The sequence below is a fragment of the Pyrgilauda ruficollis genome, unplaced genomic scaffold (assembly GCF_017590135.1).
Source record: "Pyrgilauda ruficollis isolate IOZ18807 unplaced genomic scaffold, ASM1759013v1 scaffold169, whole genome shotgun sequence".
Classification (NCBI taxonomy): domain Eukaryota; kingdom Metazoa; phylum Chordata; class Aves; order Passeriformes; family Passeridae; genus Pyrgilauda; species Pyrgilauda ruficollis.
Window position 1 is genome coordinate 728,410 of NW_024515764.1, and position 21,624 is coordinate 750,033.

The 21,624-nt window shown below is 47.8% G+C and overlaps 1 protein-coding gene across 2 annotated transcripts in view; it reads left to right on the forward strand.

Moving 5' to 3' along the window:
• SKI (SKI proto-oncogene) overlaps positions 1 to 20,616 on the forward strand; it is a 100,675-nt gene extending 80,059 nt beyond the window's left edge. For both annotated transcript variants that reach the window (XM_041463655.1, XM_041463656.1), the window contains 6 exons: positions 8,620 to 8,745; positions 9,288 to 9,403; positions 10,817 to 11,079; positions 11,447 to 11,748; positions 13,638 to 13,868; positions 15,823 to 20,616. In XM_041463655.1, coding sequence (XP_041319589.1) covers positions 8,620 to 8,745; positions 9,288 to 9,403; positions 10,817 to 11,079; positions 11,447 to 11,748; positions 13,638 to 13,868; positions 15,823 to 16,011 — 1,227 coding nt within the window. In that variant the 3' untranslated portion in view covers positions 16,012 to 20,616. The remainder of the gene's footprint in view (positions 1 to 8,619; positions 8,746 to 9,287; positions 9,404 to 10,816; positions 11,080 to 11,446; positions 11,749 to 13,637; positions 13,869 to 15,822) is intronic.
• Positions 20,617 to 21,624: the final 1,008 nt, after the last annotated feature.

Here is a 21,624-nt window from a genome sequence, read left to right on the forward strand (position 1 = left end):
AATTCAGATTCTGTGGTGATGTTACAGTGACTTTGTGAAGGTGTTGGAGGTAATTGCACTTGTTTCCCTACACCTCATTGTGCTTGGGCTCCAAAGCAGAGCCTGGCTCTGTGTCCTGTCATTCCACACACCCTGCATCCCCCAGAATGCTCTGAAGCTTTCCCTCTGGTCATCTCAAGTAAATGAAATTCAGTGAAAAATAAATGTAGGGCAGTGCTGCCTTTGTGCAGCCTGAGGATCCCAATTGTTTTGTACACTTTTCATTCTGTATGACCAAAAACCAGCCCTGCAGCCAGCCAGACGTGCTGCTAAAATGCATTTTCCTGCAGTGGGAGGGGGAGGATGCAGAGCATCCTGTAAATAATGCAGGTGAGTGTGGGCACAGGGCAGTGGGGGCTGTGCTTGCTGTTCTCCACTGGCTCTTCAGCCTTTGAGGTAATTCCTGGGGATGTCCTCGGGCTCTTGTCCCAGCTTAGGCTGACAAGGTGCTGTCCCTTGCCCTCAGCAGCAGTGTCACACGCTCACACACATGTGCCAGGCCAAGAGAGCCAGCCTGGCACAAATGCCAGATTAGGAGCTGGGAGGGTGAGTGGGGTGAGGCTGGCAGTGAATTCTGCAGCTGGACTGGCAGAATTGTTCAGTCAGGGCTGGTTACTGACTTGGCTTTTTCTGTGCTGTTTGCTTTTCCTCCCAGAATTAAAAAGGCTGGGTGCTGGTGGCTCTTCAGGGGCAGATTCTGTGCCCCAGGGTGCTCTGCAGAGGAGCTGGGGATACCCAAATCAGGGCACTCTGGAGCTTGGCAACTCCATCCCCAGGTACCACAGAGAAGTTTGACAAAAGAGCATCAAAAGCCCATCAGTTTTATCAGTTTTAGAGCTCCCTCTCTCCTTTCTTGGCTTCCTAAACTGTGCTGGAATTAGTGGAAGTCACAAGGGGAATTCTCATCCTTTTATGTAACATTGGAGACCAAACTGAGGTTCTTGGCTGGCAGAGTGGACGTGTCACCAAACCTCTCCACAATCCAGGAGCAGATGCCTGGGAGAGTTTGGAGCTGGAACTTGAGTCAGTTACAGCAACAGAACCTGCTTGCATTGCAGAGAAAATGTGAGGAGAACATTTTATTCACAAAGGGCTTTTTAATTACCAGAACTGTGACCCCACAAACTGGACAAAGCAGTTTTCCACAGAGGAAATGCTGCTTTTCCTTGCTGAACCTGATGGCATCGCTTCCCTGCCCTTGGTTCTTTCCCAGGGCCAGAAGTGTTTTCCTGGGACACCCCTCCCTGTGTGTGCAGCACAGATCCCTGGCCACGTTCCCCTCCCTTGGTCACTCTCCTTCCTCTGGTCCTGACAGGGCATCCCAGAGTTCCCAGGAGCTGCTGCCAAGAAAAACAGCCTGAGGAAAAGGGGCCATGGCCTGTGCTCAGCCCCTCTGACCTGCTCTGGGCTCCAGCACTGGCTCTGCTCAGCCAGGGGAAGGTGACTTGAGCTGTTTTGTTTTGATTCAAACCACAGGGCAGGGAATTCTTTTCAAGCTGTAACTTTTAGTTTCCACTGGAAAGGCAAAACAGCCTCTTAGCCAGTGGAAAAGAGGCTTCCAGGTGCATCAGCCAAGAGGCAAAGGCAAGCACATCGTGTAACAAATGAGCAGCTCTTTGCAGAGACTTCTTTAGCAGAAAAATCAACAAATCAGGGGTGCTTCATTGGAGGGATTTAACACTGAGGTGGCCACATTCACACATGGCTTTTCCCTTTTTTCCTGGTTTATTTCAGTGTTCCCATCTGGGCAGAGGGTATCGCCCCACCATGGCTTTGTGCTCTGCCCATGGCAGAGGGATTTCTGGAGGAATCAAAATCACTCTGAATGGGATATATTGATTTTGTGAGCAACTACTAAAGGTTCACAGACTTCTGGGACCAAGAGAATGGCTATTAAGAAGTCATTATTTGTAGAAGATTTGAAGAGTTGTGTGGATTTACAGATCCATATTTATATCAAAGAGTAATTCCATGTGATAGATGTAGCAGGAGAACAATAAATTAACAGCATAATTGTAGAGATCAGGGATTAAACAGCCAGGTTAGCTGGCTGAGCATTTTTTATCAATGCAGGTTTCCAGGTAGAATCTTCATCATGTCCAAGCTTCATGGAACTTGGGAAAAAGTTCCCAAATTGCAGTGGCCCAAAGAATCCCAGCAGCTTCACCTGTGGGTGAGAATTAGGAAAGATTTGCCTTTGCTCCCTGCATTGGAGACTGAGGTTTGTGGCTCTGGGGTGTGCCTGGGAGGTGCTTGCTGGGTTTGCTGTACACAGCCTGCTAGAAATGCCTTGTGTTTGCTCCCAAGGATAAGTGCAGTCTGCAGATGTCATCTGGCCTAATTTTTGTGCTAAAGGAATAAAAGGAAAGAAATGTTGAGACAGGAGAGGAAAAGAGGGTGGTTTTTTTTTTTTCTTCTGTGCTAGCCAAGAAGCTTTGAAAATGGATGATGACTTATGCCAGGGGCTATGTAGAGTGTTCTAGAAAATAATTTAAATTTGCCTTTACAAAAGGAATTCATCAAAGGGTACTTGCAGGACTTTGCTTTAAACTGTGATGCTGTCTGAAATAAAACAGCCCAGTCGCTTTGCACTTCTGCTGTTGTAAATTTTGGAGATGTTTCCATAGAAATTAAAGATTTTTGCACAGGTGTGAGAAAAAACTCAGTTCCCAGTTTTTTCAGGTGAACTTCCCATGCTGCCAACATGAGCAAACCATCTCCTCTTTGCATGCAGTTCTTACAGAGCAGCTGGGCAGGTGTGTTTGCATGGAAAATCAGCCCTTTGCACAGCCAGGAGCCCCCTCTGAGGAGAGCAGGGCAGTGCAGGGGGGATTTGTGCACAGCTCCTTCCCTGCCTGTGCCTGGCAGTTTGGTTGGTGGAGATTCCCCCCAGGTCACCCCTGGGGGACACACTGGCAGGGAGTGTGTGCTGAAGGCAGGAATAGAAAGCAAATACTTCCCGTAATCACACGTCCCAAAATGACAGGGGAAAAGGAGTCCTTGTGCTTCCACCAGAGCAGCAAAAAAATGGGAAGATGGAAAGTCTGGATTCCTGCCCAATGAAACCAAAATTGTAAAAAAAAAAAAAAAGAAAGAAAAATAAAACAAATGCTCCATACGCTCCCTGGAACTGACACTGCAGTGTGGTAGGGTTTTTTTCTCTTTTAAATATCTACAGTAGACAAGCAGTAAATCTTCTTACAGCTCTGTGGCACAGCTTTATTTTTAGCTTTTTTTATTATGGAGACAACCCTCCCCAGCTTTCAATCTGTACCTGAATATATTTATTCCTCTAATCCACGTGAAAGTGCAGTCCTTACAAAGACCTCTAATACCTTATTAATCACTTCTGGACCACGTCACAAAGAGGCTTTAGGAAGAAGTGTTCTGGCCATGGCCAACGTGCTCCTGGAGGCTTAAAGGATGTGGATAAAGGGCCCTTTTCCCACATGGAAGGAACCTCCACTGGGCATTTTAAAATTTGATTTTAACTGGAAATTTGAAAGAATCTGTCAGAGCCCTCTCCCTTCTCATGTGGTTCAGTCGGTTCTTGGAGAGACTCAGGCCTGTGATTTGTGAAAGCAGCACGTGGAAAATTCCAAGTTCAGCTCCCAGGTGTGGGAATTGTGGTCTCAGTAACCTCGAGAAGCAGATTTGAATCCTTGTCACTGGTCAAGGTACATTCCTTCTGAAATGCCATTTACACAACTGGGCAACTTCTTAATCCCTGTGCCAGCAGGAGCCTGAAAAACGTGTCCTGGGTGCTCCTGGAGGAGTGGCCACTCAGAGCCAGCACTTCACTGGGCTTAAAATAAAACTCTGCATCCTTCTGTTCCAAGTAAAAGCAGGAGATAAATGTCATGGCACCCTTTCAAAATGGGTCAGTGGTGTTACCCATTTTCTGTCTGCTGCTCAGCTGGGTGTGACTGCTCTGCGGTCACACAAGCGACCCAGGAAAGCCACCTAGAACAGACCCTGCAAATTCTCTTTCTCAGTTCCACTTGCATTTCTCAGTGGAGCAGGAACAGGCTCAGACACTGCTAGCTCAGCTTTGGTTTTCACAGATATTTTCTGGAGCTCAGAGCACCATGAAATGCAGAGCTTGGCAGCTCCTGGGGGGCACGGGGTGCTCCCTGTTGGCTCTGTGCTGCTGTGCTGTGGTTTCAGCCTGTGCTGTCTGCGTGTCTGGGCCCCAGCAGAGCTGCCTGGGTGTCTCAGGGTTTGCAGAGCCCAGCCCTGGTGGTTGCTGCCCTGCTGAGAAAGCGGCTGAGCCCCTGCCCGGCCGGGGAATCCGAAGGGACAGGAAGCTCCACCCGTGCTCGGGGTGCAGCTGAGCTCCCCCCGGTGAGAATGAGCCTGACACACCGAGAGGATGCTCTAAATTTACAGCCCGCTTTTTACGTTCTCTGCTTTTCCAGCTGGGTTTTCCAGTGGAATTGTTTCTGATTTACACCCGCCTCAAGGATAAAAAACGGAGTTCTTCAGCCTCGCAGTATTTTGATAATTTTTTCAAGAATGCAGGTTTCTCTGGGTTGGGATAGCTCAGTAGCTTTGGGGACATGAAATCCTTTCTTTCTAAAGATGCCACAGCATGTGGCAGGATTCCTGCTGGGCTGGGGCCCACATTTCCCATCCCTGTTCTGAAGGAGGAACGAGGCCAGGGGATGGATTCCCCCGTGGAAGCAGCACAGAAGGGCAGTCACAGCTGGCCGGGAGGGGTGACCAGCTCAGGTAAACCTGGGCCACTGCCCTGCTCTACCAGATCTCTGTCTTTAACCAGGATTTGGGATTTATTGCCCAACTCAGACCCATTTTGGGGAGATTTTATCAGCAGAGGGTAGATGGGGATTTGGAGCATGGGCTGATTATTGAAGGTACATTTCCAATCTAAAAATTCACATGTATGGAGGCCTCCTAAAGTGTTTTCCATTTGTTGGTGTTTTCATTCTTAACAAGGCAAAAGGAGCCCAGTTTTCCATACCACATGTTGTGGGTTTGGGGCAGAGGATGATGAGGGAGCAAAAGCCTTTGCTCAGTCCAGATGTGTGACACTGGGATACAGCAGGGGGAAAAAAGTGAATTATTCAGGAAAGGTATTTTGGTAGACACTCAGGCACCAAGAATCACACCTGTGAGCACTCCCACATCTTAAAATTTAAGATTGTTTTCTGGGCTTATTTTCCATTGCATTTTTAGCAAAAATGTTGTTGAGGTGCCTGACCTGCAACTGCTGGTTCTGCTCCTGGTACCGAGCTCCAGGGAAGGTTTGTCTTCCGGAGAAGGAGAGGGTCAAAAATTCTTTCCACTGGTCTCATGGTTTGTTACTGTAATATTTAATTGAAGTAGAAAATTTGATCTGACATGTCAAATGTGGCCCTGGCTGGCTGCAGGCCAAGCTGAGCTGCCTAATTTCGGTTTGCCTTAAAATGGCTGGCAAAGTTCACAGGCCCAAATTTCCCTTTGGAATGTACCTCTGAAATCTTTTTTTAGTGACTGTATAAATCTTTCTGTATCTATTTTTCCCTAAAATTTGCTTCAGAAACCAACAGTCCCAAAGCTTAAGTAAATGTTTCATGTAAGCATTTCTGGGCCCACTTTGTGTCCTGAAGTTTCTTCCATCTGTGGATTGGAGAAAATGTTTATTAACAAGTGACTATGTCCAGCACAAAGCCCATTTAACAGCAGATTAAGTTGCCTCCAATGGAAATAAAAATGAATAGGAAATAAGGAAATATTTATTTCAGTCTTCTCAAGGTTTTGTTTGAGTGTTTCATAAGTCGTTTATGAAGATGGCAAAAAAGCTAGATTGGATTTTCAGTATTTCTTTTGCAACTTGGTGTGTGTTTCATTATTTGGCACAGAGGAAGAAATGAAATCAAATCATCCCCATTTGAAGCAGTCCCAAGGTTTGTTGGCTGCTGTGGCTGGGCTGGAAGTGTCAGAGTGGGGTATCTTGGTGCCTGGAATCTGTCCTGGAGTGGGATGTAATGGCTGAGTCACATGGAGAGCAGATTTTGGTGCTCAGTGTCTGTCTTGTTCCACTTCTTAGTCTCTTCCTGTAGTAGAAACTACTGGAATTGTTGCATTTTTACGTTGTTAAAGTGAAACCTAAATCCAAGGTGGTTTTTTTTAAAGCATCTGCCAAGAGGCAATTTTGCCTTAAACATGTAATGATCCCTGTAATCCAGGTGGGACAGGGATGGAGGGATTGGAGGAGTCAGCACAGCAGCTCCCAAACCACTGTGGCAGCAGCCCTGAGTCCCCTGAAGTTCTGCTCCAGCCAGGCAGCTCTGGGCTCTCAGGAGTGCCCGGGCTGGGAGATGAGTTCAGGGCAGAAAAACCTGTGGGTTCTGCTCAGCACCTCCTTCTCTGCCCCCTTTCCATCCCTCTGGGGGAGGACAGCCCTGTTTTCCCCCGTGTACACACCTCCTTTGCTCCTTTTTCCAGCTGCACCCCACGTTTCCAGACCAGCACAGGCTCCTGGCCATGGAAGTGGAGCAGCATTTCCCAGGTTTTGTGCTCAGCCCCTCCTTGGGGTCAGCCTTGACTTGAAGGCAAAAGGAGGGAGACAGTGGAGAAAGCTGGAGATGATTCCTTTAAAAATGCAAACGAGATCATCCTGTTGAAACATCTCCCCCAGCCTTTCTAGGGCTGTCCCTGCTCCCCATTTCCAGAGCTTGGGGTGCTGCTCTGGGCCCACCCTGGGGCCTGTCCCCTTCCTGCCTGGACAGAATGTTCAGGACGGACGGACGGACGGGGGGAGGGATGGGCTCCATGCTGAGTCTTGCCACCTGTTGCCTTTTTCATTCCAAGCCCCCCTTCCTCCCCACCCTGCAGGCTGAGCTCCCCTCCCCACACAGCTCCCCATCCCCAGTGGACGGGGCTGGGATCAGGAGTCACTTGCCAAATGCCTTTCTCATGCTGTCACTAATTCTGCACAGGCAGCATCTCCGAGAGCAAAAACAAATCTTTTCCAGTGCATTGTCCTGTGTTTTCTAGAGAAGGGCTCAGGAATGCCTTTTCCTAGTTGGGTCTGAGGGGAGGGCCCGTGCCATGGCTGGCCAGGAGGCAGCCCTGGGGAAGCCTGAAGCTGTGCCCAGAGAATCTGCTGCAAATCCCATGGAGCTGGAATTTGGCACTGGCACGGGCTAATTTTGTCCTGGGGGTTGCACACATACACACACACACACACCCACCCCTCCCATGCCATCCTCCATGGAAAGCTGCCCCGAGCTCCCCAGTGCCAGGGAATGTTGTGCTGAGCCCTCCAGGCTTGGCTTGGTGACGTTGCTGGGCACTCTGGGCTGGGAGGGCAGCGAGGGGATGCTCACATGGGCTGGAGAATCCTGGACAATGGACTGAGGCTTCATTCCTCCTAATCAGGGCACTAACGGGGTGCAGGTAGAGAGCTCTTGGGTAGAGAGGCCTGAGAAGGGCATTTGGACAATTCTGCAGGTGCTTTTCAGGTAAATCCTTTAAATCACAGTGCTCAGGGTTCAGTATCAGCTCGAGAAGGAGCCTTGAGGGTGATTTCCAGAACACGGGACATTGGCAAATGAGGTCCTTTCTGTCACTGGCAGGGACACCTGGGCTGGAGCATTTCAGGCTCCCAGGATATTGTCACCCCAGGTTCTCCAGACACACCTGGATCCACACTTGTTTGCCCACAAAAATCACGGTGAAGTGAAAGGATGAAACGAATGTAAATACGAGCAATTATTAATTAGTGCAGTGTGGTTCTGCCACCCTTCTGGGAGCCAGGCTGAGTGGGGATGGGGAAAGGTGGAGAGTGCAGAACTGCAAAAAGACACAAAAAGGAATTAGAAACAGGGGTGGGATGTTTCTTTTATTGTTTCTGGTCATGATGCAGCACAAGGTCCAGAACCTTCTCCCTCCCTGCTGTGAGAGGTGTTTGTACTGGCAGATCTTCAAGCTGGTATCCCCAGTGCACCAGTTAAACCAGTAGTTACCAATTTTTTTGCAAGCCACGCTGGGACTATAGGAATTTTATTCCCTCACAGTGTTGAAGGAAAGGGATTTTGCTTGCCAAAGGGCTTTCTTATGCTTGAGGATGATTTATGGGCCAAGCTGAGCCACTTGTGGAAAAGGCAAAGCAGCTCTTGGCAGCACCCCCAGAATCCACTGCAGCTGTGGGGTAGTGAAGTCATCGGCATAACAACCACTGCAAACAGAATAACAAAGTCTGTTCTGTTCTCGTTTAAAATAATCTTTCCAGTTCAGCAACCACATTAAACTTACCTTTCTGCATGCAAAAATCATAAAAGGCTGATAGTTCTCTTCAGCTTGGAGCGAGTGTCTCCCTTTGATCAGTGCCCATCTCTCCTGTGCCATGCACACTTGACCCGAGTGTCTCCCGTGAAGGAGTGAAGTGTGTTATGTCACAGTCTGTGTCTGCTCCTTGCTTGCACTCCTTTGTTTGGCCTTACATTTGAAAAAAGAAGAAAAACACCCAGAGTTTCTTCTTTCTAAATAACAAAATTTGCTTTTGCTTTATAACTCGTTTCTAAGCAGATTGCAAAATGAGGAATCTGACTTTGATTTTTCTTGCCTTTGTTTCAGGTCTCTTCAGATCCTCCTGCTTCCAAAAAGCCCAAAATAGATGACTCTGCTTCCCAATCTCCAGCTTCTACTGAGAAGGAAAAACAGTCCAGTTGGTTACGGTCCTTATCCAGTTCATCTAATAAGGTGATTGTTGAATATTTTGTAATCAAGAGAGATCAAATTGGCACAAAGCATCACTCTGCTGAGACCAGAGGAGAAAATGAGGGAAAGAACATGCCCAGGGTTTCTAAATTAGTAACATTTCTATCCTTTTCCTAGTCAGCATTGAGCTACACAGTCCCCCCTGATTCCTTGTCACCCTCCAGTGCTCATTGACCTGGATTGTGACAGGGAAGTAAGGAATTCCCTTGTGCCTTTGAGGTACAGGAATCCTGCAAGGCTCAGGATTTGTTTGTAGCTCTTTGTGTGAGTTTGTAGCTCTTTGTGATCCCTACAAACTACACAGAGCCCAAGTGACAAGCCACAAGTGACCAGGTGTTTGCTGCCCAGCAAAACCCACGAGTGCCCTTCCCCTCTGCCAGTGGAAGCCCTGAGCAAGGAGGTCATGGCCAGTGGGGAGCAGCTGTGGGGATGACTGAGGGTGCCCTGGGAAGCCCCGGGTCCCCTCTGGGGGGATTGATGGTTTCAGAGGCTGCTGGGGTCACTCATGTCCTGCCTGTCCCCAGAGCATCGGCTGCGTCCACCCCCGGCAGCGCCTCTCCGCCTTCCGGCCCTGGTCCCCCGCGGTGTCTGCCAGCGAGAAGGAGCTCTCCAGCCACCTGCCCGCCCTGATCCGGGACAGGTAAGGACACAGGGACAGGCATGGGGGGTGGCAGGTGCCTCTGGGTTTGTCCCCGTGCTCAGTCAGAGCGTTTGCAGCTGCAGGGTTGTGTTTGCAGAAGGGGAACACAAAAGGCGTTGCTGGTTGGTGCGTGAAGGGGTTAAAGGTGACACCTGCCATAAAAGTGTCAGGTGAGGCTGCTGTGAAGGTCACTTGGGGCTGCAGTCATCGAAGGTCTTGGCAAGGTGGAGTCCCTGTCCTGGGGCAGTGCTCAGGGTGATGCAGCCTTTGCCTGGCCCTGTCCGTGGTACCGCTCCCTGTTCCAGCCCAGCTCCATCCCCACCGTGCCAGGGAGGCCGAAGGGCAGCAGAGACTTCCCCAAACCCTCTGTGTGCCCTGTGTGACTCCTCAGCCTGTCAGACCTGTCCAGACACCGAGGCCATGCTCTGCTTTTGGAGAGGAGCAGCCCTGAGTGAGTCACCCACAGCAGGTGGGACCTTGGTGTCACACTGAGAGCAGAAAGTGTCAGGGCAGTTCAGCATCGCTGTGCCAGACTGGAGCTGTGCACTCTGAAAAACCTCCAAGCCAGATCCCTGCCTGAGGGTGATGATTTCTGTGGAAAGTTTGACTTAAGTGACCAGGTGTTTTAGGGAATATTGTGGAGCACATATTGTGCTGCCCTTATGAACAAGTTTCTTAGAAGCTGTGGGGATTGATTTTAAAAAAAGGAAAATAGAAGGGCAAAAGCCTATCAGCCTATCCTAAATTTTAAACTAGGTAGGGAAGGAAGTGCTGTAAGTGTCCTTGATATCCCTGTGGGAAATTTGGCTGATTTCAGTATCAGATAAAACCCACCTACAACAGCTCCAGGAGAAATTTTACCTGATACCACATCATGTTGTAGGTGCTAAATTGAAGTTGCGAAGTCTTTGCTCTCCTTTTTGTAAAATTCCATGTATTTGATGTCATGTTAATGCTCCCCTTTAACACCAAGGTTTGACCAAAGGTTTGTTGGTTTTTGTACCTATGGTTTTACACATGGACACTCAGGTGTGTGTCAGAATCACAGAGGCACAAGAAGATGCTTTTCCACTCCATGGTTTGAGTTTACAAAACATTTGTGGATAGATGAAAGTCCAGCTGCGCAGCTGGTTAAAACAACAGTGCCATGAAGAGCAGGAGGAAACAGCTTTAGGACTTTCAGGCTCTGGGAGGTCTCACCTCCTTGGTGCTCTTAGGGTGTGTGGCACTTGGGATGGGATCCCTGGGTTTAGTGAGGGCAAAACACAAAACCATGGGCAGGTTCTCAGCTGTGTCAGTCAGTGGGATTCACTGCCACTCCCATGGGTGTTTGCAGTGTAACTCTGGATTGGGAAGCTCTCCAAGGCAGGAACGTGACCATTTTCTCCTTCCTTCTGCCTCCCCCTGAACCAGCTTTTACTCCTACAAGAGCTTTGAGAGCGCCGTGGCCCCCAACGTGGCCCTGGCCCCTCCAGCCCAACAGAAGATCGTGAGCAACCCCCCCTGTGCCACGGTGGTGTCCAGGAGCAGCGAGGCCCTGGGCTCTGGGCAGCCCAGGAAGAGGAAACACGGCACAGAGCACACGGCTGTCCCCGAGGCCGCCGCCGCCGCCACCACGGCCCCCGAGGAGGACAAGGAGTCGGAAGCAGAGATTGAAGTAGAAACCAGGGAAGAATGTAAGTGACACTTGTGGCCGGCTGGGTTTTTTGCAGGGGTTCCCGTGCAGTTTCTGTGGGGTTTAAACAGAATTCTGGAAGCCCAGTGCCTCAACAGTGCCTTTGTGACAGGAGTTGCACAGTCACAGTTTGAGCAAATTGAACTCAGTCCCTTAAGTCAAGGTTGCATTTTCATCATTTTTCAAGTATCAAAGTAAAAAATGAGTAGGTTTTTAATTTCCTTTCCTATTTAAAATTGATTATCAAGTGTCTCTGTACAAAAGGGCCTCAGCACATTTTGAGCTGTATAATACATATATGAGTTGTATGTAATTATGTCTTAATTATTGACATTTTAAAATTAATTTTCAATGTTTCTTTTTTCCAGTCACCTCCTCCTTATCCTCGCTCTCCTCCCCATCCTTCACCTCCTCCAGCTCTGCCAAGGACATGAGCTCCCCTGGGATGCAGCCCCCAGCCCCTGTCAACAGCTCCTACGAGGTGGCTGCACACCCTGACCCCCACAGCAGCGGGCTGGAGGCTGAGCTGGAGCACCTCAGGCAGGCCCTGGACAGTGGCCTGGACACAAAAGAAGCCAAAGAGAAGTTCCTGCACGAGGTGGTGAAGATGAGGGTGAAGCAGGAGGAGAAGCTGAACGCGGCCCTGCAGGCCAAGCGCAGCCTGCACCAGGTGAGGCTGCCCTGCCCTGCCCTGCCCTGCCCTGCCAGGTACAGCCCAGCAGGGAGCTCTGAAAAAGGAATTGCCTCATTTTTCCCAAATAGCAACAGCCTTTGCTGGGGCTCTGTTTGTAAATCCAGCCAGGAAACCAGAGCACAGGAACCAGTCCTATGTTTTTAAGCTTGCCACCTGTTTTTCCTTGGGTTATAAATCCATGGTTACCAAAATCAACATCTTTTCATTACTGAAAAAATCTTCTAGTCCAGCAGAGTTTATTTTGTTTTCATTTCACTGAACAGGAAACATTTCTGGAGGCTTTAGCTGGAGTTTTAAAAGGCTCTGTGAGGGAGGGTGTTCCTGGGACACGGCCACAGCTGAAGTCAGGGCTTTGTCAGGCATCCCACTGGCCACACTGCCGAGCTTCAGGCAGGGAAGCAGCTCCTTATTTCTGGAATTCCTGGATCCATCAGTGGTCAGGCAGGGCTGCAGGTCAGGGCAGAGCTCAGTGATGGGGGAACTGGCTTTTATTTGACCTGGGGTAAAAAGAGTGGAGAGAAACACAAGAGGAACCCAGTGTGTCCTCTTGGAATATTTGGTGTGGAGCTGTTCCCAGGCTGGGGCTGGAATCCATGGGATGGAGTAAAGAAGGGCCTGGTTTGATCGAGTGTGAGAGACACAAAACCAGCAGTGATGCTCTCTTTTTTAGTTACCCTGAGCAAATTGCTAAATTCCTTTGTGTTCCAGTAAATCAGTGTTTTATTTTATGTATTTAAAAGTAAGCATTTATACATAACGTGTGTGTGAGTGTGCATTTCCAGGGGTTGTGTGTGCATTTCCAGAGGTTGTGTGTGCATTTCCAGGGGTTGTGGGTGGATTTCCAGGGGTTGTGGGTACTTCCAGGGGCTGTGGGTGTGTTTCTAGAGGCATGGCCAAGCTAACTTCCAGCCTGGCTGGGAAGTGAGATTGTCAAAAGAGTGAATTTCCCATGACCCTGCAGTGCTACTTCACAGCAACCAGGGCTGGAGGGTTTGACTCGGACAGGGAGGAAATGCTGCTTCTGGGGGAAAAAATAGATCTTTAGTTTCTAATTTAACCATTTAGGAAACATGAGCCACATCTCTGTGCTTGCTGTAAACATGTATTTTAACAGCTTAGGGGTTTCTTCCTTTGTACCTTGAAGGTTCCTTATCATTATCACTTCAATTAATGGTTCCCTCATGGGTTTGAGATTCCAAGGCAGCAGCTCCCAGCCTGGACAGGGGGAGTGGCAGTTCCCAGAGCAAAATGTGCTTTCCATTCAGCTTCAGGTTTTAGCCTAGAGTTTTCCAGCTCTTGTGACAGAGCAGTCCATGAGCTGGTTCTCAGGAGTCTTGGGGCTCACCCCAGTCGCCTAGAGCACCCCAGAGCTAGAAAAGACACAGTTTGTGTTCTGTCCTTGCCTTGAGTGGATTTTTGAGGGGAGCTCGATAAAATGGAGCTGATTTCTGACATCCTGTTGAGCTTTGCTGTACACAAAGGACACTCAGAGCTGCACTTTCCACGTCGTGCATCTTCAGAGCCTTCAGCTCCAGCCCAGGCACTGCAGTCGGGTGGTTTGGAACGTGGAGCTGGTGCTGGAGCTCTCTCCAACTGCAGTTCATCTTTATTCAGGCCCAGATGGTCGCAGCTATTCTGCTTGACAAAGCAAAATGGGGCTGTAGCGCTGAGCTTTTTGTTATCCTGGGCTCCAGGGTAGCTGGAGTGCAGGAACTCCACAGGATTTAAAGGAGAAGGGCTCGTGCAAAGTTCACAGTGGGGTTTAGCCATGGTCACAAGCAGCAGGAGGTGGGAATGTGGTTTGGATGGCTTCCCTTGCAGCTCTGCCTCCTTGCACTCACTCCTTACCTGCTTCTGTGTCCCAGGAGCTGGAGTTCCTGAGAGTGGCCAAGAAAGAGAAGCTGCGGGAAGCAACGGAGGCCAAGCGCAACCTGCGGAAGGAGATCGAGCGCCTGCGAGCCGAGAACGAGAAGAAGATGAAGGAGGCCAACGAGTCGCGGATCCGGCTGAAGCGCGAGCTGGAGCAGGCGCGGCAGATCCGCGTGTGCGACAAGGGCTGCGAGGCCGGCAGGCTCCGCGCCAAGTACTCGGCACAGGTGAGGCCCAGCCGGGGCTGGAGCAGCTCCTGGGCTCCCTCCTGCTGCCCCCTGGCAGGCGCTGCTCCCACCCCGGCTCCTGAGCTGGGAGAGGCATCAGCAGAGGGCAGGGCCAGCCAGGAGGCCAAAAAAACGGGGTTTGAATTTAAACTCATTCCGTGCACCTGCCACAGAGGTGTGCGGGGCCTCCCCTGCTAAAGGGAGCCCTCAAAAGCTGCTGTTTAACATACTTCAATTTGTGTGGATTTATATGTTCTTCAAATACTTCACATAGTTTAACACAGCCCTGAAAAGCTCGTGGCAGAGGGAGTTCCAGGAGTGCTGGAGCAGCAGTTGTGAGACACAGGTGCTGCTGGAGGTGGGAGCTGCAGGTCCCTGGCGTGGTGGCTTTAAGGGAGGAGGGGAAGAGCAGAAGCAAAGCTCACAATCTCCAGGGCTCTGATAAGGGGAAGGGGAGTGGCCGCCTGCTCCCGCTGAGACACGTCTGGCCAGGAGCAGGAAATGATGTGGGGCTTCCTCTCAGCATCACAGGATGTCTCACTGATAAGGGGTGGCCAGACTAAACAGAGCCTCCCGGGGCTGCTGCGCTGGGCGTTCCCCCCAGGGCCCTGGGGAGCAGCTCCGGGGCAGGTGAACACGGCCTGGGCTGGGCTTGGGGGCTCACGTGTGTCCTGGGGGTGACTCTGTGACACTGCATGTTCTCAGACTCCTAATGCATTCCCTCCTTTAAGCTTAAAGGCTAAAAGTCACCTCAAAAAAGAACTCAAGTATCCAATTATTCCTCTTTTCTGAGGCCAGGCCTGGCAGGTTGGCAGTGTCCCCTGCAGCAGCCCCACTGTGACGGCCACCCCTGAGCCCCCCAGAGCTGTCCTGGGGCAAAGGGCACGTGGCAGCTCCTGTTTCCTGGCTGGCATGGCTGGTAACAAAACTCCTGTGAGTTACTCACTCCCAGGGCTGAATTTTATAAGATGTCATTGTAACTTCAGTTCTTAAGTCTTGAGAAAATGTAAAATAAAGCTTTATACACCCTTGCAGCTACAGCTTGGGGTGTTAGAGGAAGTTGGTCACATACTATTTTTGAGGAAACCGCAGTTCTCTAGACAGGCTCAGTCTGACAGAAACAGCATCAGGCCAGGGTGGGAGAAGACAAAAGTGTCAGAGTGGAAATGCCTTTGTGTAGGCTTAAAGTATTAGATGCTTAATACCCATTGAGGAGCTGTGGTTTATGCCTCCCTTTTTCTTACCTTGATACTGAAATCCAAACATGGATGGAGGGAGGTTTACCTGCATTTTAGCCCAAAACATTGGAGGTTTCCCTTCCCTGTTAAATGGCAATCTTTGCTGACATTTCCTTTCTCGCTGGGCGCTGTTTCTGGTATTTGCACCTTCTGGTCCTGGGGGTTTTCTCTGCCTTTTCTGTCAGAAAGTTCCAAACAGGGAGGTCAGGGAGGCCAAGGGCAGCTGCAGGTCCTGCTGGGAGCAGAGTGGGGACACTGCAGGGCTTTAATCCATAGCAGGGAAGGCCTGGCCCACCAGCAGCCAAGGCCCTTTCTGGTCACTTCCATTAACAATCAGTGTAAGAGCTGAGAGTGAATCCCCTGTGCCAGCAGCTGGGGTTTGCTTTGCTGAGCTGCTGCCACTGCCTAAAGATGCTTGAAGAAGTGACCAGATTCTGTGGCACTAAGGAATTCTTGAACTGTTTCTTAACTCTTCTGGTTTTCACCTTCCTTTCTGGAGCTGGAATCACTGGGAATGTTTATGTTTCAAAGATGAGCAGGCACTGCACTGCAGTAGTGTATGGAACAAAGGAACAGGGAATCCCTTCCTCAATTTTGATAATCCTGTGCTTGGAGTACACATTGTCTTGCTCCCCTGGCCCTGTGCAAGGTCTGTGGGGAGGCACAGGCTCTGTCCCAGCCCGTGTCCCACAGCCCTGTGTGTCCTGTCCCTGCAGATCGAGGACCTGCAGGTGAAGCTGCAGCACGCCGAGGCCGACCGGGAGCAGCTCCGCGCCGACCTCCTGCACGAGCGGGAGGCCCGCGAGCACCTGGAGAAGGTGGTCAAGGAACTTCAGGAACAACTGTGGCCTAAAGCCAGCAGCCAGCCCAGCAGTGAGAGCACCTCGAGCCCCATGGAGAACTGACCCCTCATCCCCCAGCACAGGGAGGGAGAGAGTGGGACTGGGAGTGCACGTGTGAGTAGTGGTGTCCTGGCACACGCTTTAGGAATACGGATTCTCAGTAGTTGGAAGGCAAATGTTGTTACTCTCTAGAACAGAAGCACTGAATTCCGCCTCTTTTTTTTCCCAATCCATATAGCACAACATCTTACTGTGCCTAGAAAACACGAAGTGTTTGTAAACAAAATACTTTTAAGTCCACAGCAAATTTTCTACTGGCAAACTCTAAGCAAAGCAGTGTGGTCCAGCTAAACCCGGAGTCCAAGGTGAGCACGGCAGTGGCTTTGTGTTCTCCTGCCTGTTGGAACATTTTGGAATTTAAAAACAAACCGACTTTTCTTATAAGCTATTTAAAATAATTCATTACACAGACTTGGTATTAAAAAAAAAAATTAACAAGATTTTTATAATGAACCTTTAAAAGCAAAACAAAAAAAAAAAAAGACAAAAAATAAAAAACCTTCGATGCACAATTTTTAATGACTTTATAGGCTTTGGGATTCTTTGTGCAGAAGCCCCTCTTGGTGATGATGCCATCCATGTCAGGAGCAGTTTTCCAGCCATCTCAGAAGCCATCGCGGTTCCATCCCGTCACGTGGGTGTAGGAGAAGTTCAGAGTGCTTTTCCAAGTTGATTTTTTTTCCTTAGAATGATTATGTCCATTTCCTGCCCTGGACACAGGAAGAAGGGAAGCTGCAGGAGTGTGCAGGGGGTGAGGGGAGCAGAAGGGGTTGGGTTGAGAGCCCCAGCCCAGCCCCACAGACCCCCCTGTGTTCAGAGACTTCACCCAGGAGCACGTCAGCCTTGGGAAAAGAAAGAGAGAAAGGAAGAAAGGAAGGAAATGGATGATCAGTTGGTAGAGGAACAAAGCAGAGACATCTGTGTGTTGAAGTCATTCTGAAATCTTCAGCTTTCAGTTTTCTGGAAAACTCATCTTGTTGCACCATCTTACCATGAATTCAGTATTTCCCTGCTTCCATTCCGAACTGTCAGTCAGGATTTCTGTGCCCAAGGAGAGTCCAACGTTGCAGTGTCGGATACTACAGAACAGAAAACCAACATTTTTGCTGCTGTGAATAAGCCTACATCTTTTTTTTAAAAAACTTTTTTGTTTTTAAAAAGAGAATTACTTTAATTTTGGGATCCAAGCCGCAGCCCCGGGATACAATGCAGCAAACCATCACTGCCTTGGGGGTGGTGCTGAGGTTTTTTATATATATTTTTTTTTTTTTAAACCTGCACTTTGTCAGAATCTTACTCTGCATTTTATTCCCTGTTTCTAAGATGTACATGTCAAGCATTTGAGATTCTGCCCTAACAGCTGTGCAAACCATGAACCCAGTCTGCCACCTCTGCCACCTCCCATCAGCATCCGTGTAAGCAAAGGAGGATCCAGCAGCTCCAGGATCCCCTGAGCAGGAATTCCCCTGTGCTGCTGGTTCAGTTAGAACCTGCTTTTGTGGCTGTGTATGGCCCAAGCTGGGGAGCAGCAGAGATGCTCCCAAAAGTGCTTAACAAATAAAGCTGGTGCTTTACTGATCAGGAGAAAATTGATTTTCACCCATAAACACTCACCTCTGACACGCTCAAGCAAGTGAAAATGTGATCTGGGGCTGCAGATGTGCCTTCCAGCTCATTTTTCCTCTCAGCATCTTCTCTAGGCAATGCTAACACATTTTTTTTTTACCTTAAATAATAAAAAAAAGGAAAAAAAAGAGAACCCCCTATGCATCATCATACCCAGAGTTATTCTAAAAGAAGAAACATATTTCCAGTAATCTTTATTTGCTTTTGGACATTAATGCAAACTATGTAAGCTTCAAAATTATTTCCCAGTAGACAGAAAGCGGCTTCCAATCCTAAAATTATGGTATTTACTTACAGTACATTAGAGAGATTTTTTTTTTTTTTTAAACAAGAGCTGTTTGCTTGAAACCATTATAGTAACCATTATAGTAACTGTGAGCATTAACAAAGAAGTTCATATATATGTTTTAGGTACAAAAAAGAAGAAATATGAAAGGAATGGAATTACTGGGACAATGTAAAACTGTTGGGAGCAAGAAGTCACACCAAGTCCATGACCTGAACCTGTCTGTGGATACAGGGGTTGGCCCTTGTGTGTTTGGGATACTGGAGACTGGCTCTAGGTGCAGATCTCCTTCTAAAGTGCAATGCAAAAGGAATTTTGATTATGCTTGAGCAGGTTTTGTTGTTTTTTTTGTTTTGTTTTGGTTTTTTTTGGTTTTTTTTTTTTTAATGTGGGGTTTTATTTTCTTTGTATGTTTTTTTTTCTGTGATTATTAAATCATATGCATGGATTAAACTCTGCCATATAGTCATTAATGGGCATTATTACTGTCTTATGTAAAGGGGTTCTTTTGTTATGCAGTATGCAGAAAAATGTTCTCAGCCTTATGATTTCCAGATCTGTATTATCCATTTATTTCTTCAAGGGAAACTAAACAACTGTAGCTGTAGCTGATCATTTTTGTGCATTTCAAGTCTCTTGTGCTCTGCTTTACTGCCGTGTTGGGAACCACACAGAGAACAGACCCCGCTCCTGTGGCAGCTCATGGAAGCCTGGCTTTGGAAATTTTGCTTGTTTGGGTTTTCCCCCCTGATCTATGATGGTTTCTCTCCCTTTATAACCCCCAAAAAATAGCAACATGTCCATGTCCAGCTGTTGTCTCCCAGGAAAAGCCACTCACCTGAGCACACCGTGAGTTTTTCTTTTTGTGTCCAGGGAAATGCAGTCACTCACTGGCATGAGGCTCCCACACTTCTGAAGGAAGAAAAATCTGCAGGATTTTCAAAGGAAAAAAGCAAAACAATAAATTAGTCACCACAATTAGCAGCCTCACCTGTGCTGCACAGGTAAAGGGTCCCGGGGCAGCACAGAGTCTCCAAACCAGAAAATTGCAGCTTCCTCTCTGCCCCACTCACAGGCACTCCATGCAGGGCCATACCTGCAGGTGAGCTCACCCCAAGACTCCCTGGGATTTGCTCCTTGGGAGTGAAAGGCCATTTCTATCAATCAATGTTTAAAAGCATGAAGAGAAATACGGTGCAAGAAGAGCAGGAACAAACATTCTGCAGCAGCAGCCACTGCCCAGGAGGGGCTGGCAGGGCTGGGCCTGGCTTAAAGCACTGGGCTTTTCCTACCCGTGTTTAACAATCAGAGTTCACTCTGCAGAGCAGGTGAGTTATTTCTGCAGAGGGTGTGATTGATTGCTCATCCAGAGTCATTAGCGGTGTCTCTGTCCCAGCCCCAGGGGCTGATTCTCACCAGGGGGGCTCTGCAGAGCAGCCCCCCCTGCGAAGGTGCTCGAGGCCAGGGAGCTCTGGGGTCATTCCTGTGGCTGCAACACCTCAGTAAAGCTGTGTGAGCCTGGTCCATGGAATCCCTTCCTTCCTTCCTTCCTTCCTGCAGCCCCCGCTCCCTGCTGCATTCCCAGGGAGAGGGGCTGCCCCTCCATCCCCCCATCCGTGCTTTAGTTTCCTTTAAGAAGTTCCAAGGGAGAAGAGGTGTTTCATACAGGCTGTTGACTCTCCCTGTACTACAAATATATTACTACTTGTATATTCAGTTTAATTACTCCTTGTTTCTATTACTGAACGAAGACTTAACGAAGGGAAAAAAAAAAACCAACAGCAATAACATTCATATCTATGGAGCAGCTAACTCTATACATAATATTCTGCTTTTCAAACAGAACTAGCCAATGTAAAAAAACATTAAAAGTAAATTCAACATGTAAATACTTTTTTTCATTTTACACTGTTGTATTATAAGTGTATATGGTGTTTACTTTTTCAAAACTCTTTCTTACCTGGTAGTTGTCTTGTTTTATGAGTTGTGTTTTTAACTGAGAAGAACCTTTGCTGTCTGTTAGGAAAAAAACAAAACAAAATCTTTTTGCAAGTTTTCAGTGTGGGTTATAACCTTTTCTCCATCATTTGCATTTTATTTGTCCTTATTTTCACTGTAAAGTATTTTATTACCAAAAGGTTGGTTTTTGTTCCATTCTGCCCTCTCAGCAGTCCATGTGTTTTAGAGAGAAGTTTTTTGTTGGCTTGGTTGTTGTTTTGTTTTTTTGGTTTTGTTTTGGGTTTTTTTGTTTTTTTTTTTTAATTGAAAGAACTCACAGAAATGACATTTTTTCAATTGAAGAAAAATAAATCTTTACATTTATAATAGCCAATAGCATTTCAGCACATTTTTGTTATCCTGGTCTCTCCTATGCTGCTGCTAATGACAATATTATGACTTACTCTACTATTCTAGAACTATTTTTATGTAAGTAATGTATGCTTTCTTGTTTATAAATGCCTGATTTAAAAAAAAAATAAGAAAAAAGCTTGGCATATTTATCTATTTCGCTGTGTACCTTGATAGTCCTTTTCCACCCCCTTTTCCACGTCCCCTCCCCCTGATGCAGATAATATTGTAAAATAAAGGACTTTATGAGATTATGTATGAAAATAGCTATGCTTATATACCACAGTGACTGAATGTACAGTGTATAGACGCATTACCGAAAATAAAATTGTTTGTCCAGAAAAAAATAAAGAGCTCTGGGATGTTTTTGGAGTTCTCTGTGCTTTGCTGAGGTGCTGTTCCCCCCTTCACGATGATCCCACAGCACCTGGTCCCCGATTTCCTGAGGGCCCAGGAGAAGGACCCTCCCCAGGGCATCATTTAACACAAAACCTCTGCACTGCTGGAAGGAGACTGGAATTTAATTGGGATCACAGCATTCCACTGCGTGGGGAAAATCTAACACTCCAGTGAAATTTCTTTGGAATAGTGAGAATTGTAAGCAAAGAGAAGTTTGTTCTAGGTCAAAGAAAAAGAAACACAAGAGGGGAAAATGCAAAAAGCAGGAGATGGAAACATATGTCAGAATAATTCTCTCATGGTTTTCTGAGAAGTGGCTGCAGAATTTCCACAGCTCTGGGACATTTCTGAAATGCCTTTGTAAAGCAGTGGAAAAGCTGGAGAATGAGCAAAGAGCTTAAAAAAATAAATCTCTTCTTATTTGAGACTCACCCAGCTTTCCAAGGGGTGGGTTTATGTCCTAAATGCAGCTCCACATCCTTGGGGAGGGACTTTGTGCCCCATTTCCCCTCCACATCCCTGTCCTTCCACCTGCACAGCCCTACTGTGACTCGGGGTCCTGAAATTAAAAGTTCAAATAACATTCCTCCTGCTGCTCCTTCTCAGAGAGACTTGTCAGGGTATTCCTGGTCCAAACTAAATAGCAAACTAGATTTGGCTTGATAAGGCTTGGTACCAGAGGCTGAAAAAATTATATATTCTGTCTCCAAGGACCTCTGAGTGCAACAACACAGATTGGTAAGCCCAGTCAAGCTGTCTTGTGTTTCTGAGTTTGAAATTCTGGTTCTGCTGACAAAATAACTTCAGTTTACTAGGAATGAGACCTGAGCCTGCTCAATAACCAAGTGAGCTGAACTGACCCAAACTCAAAGTAGCTGAAAGAAATATAAATAGAAATAAAAATCCAATTTCCTGAGGCCTGGAGTAAAAATTTCATGATTTACTCAAGAGCTTGT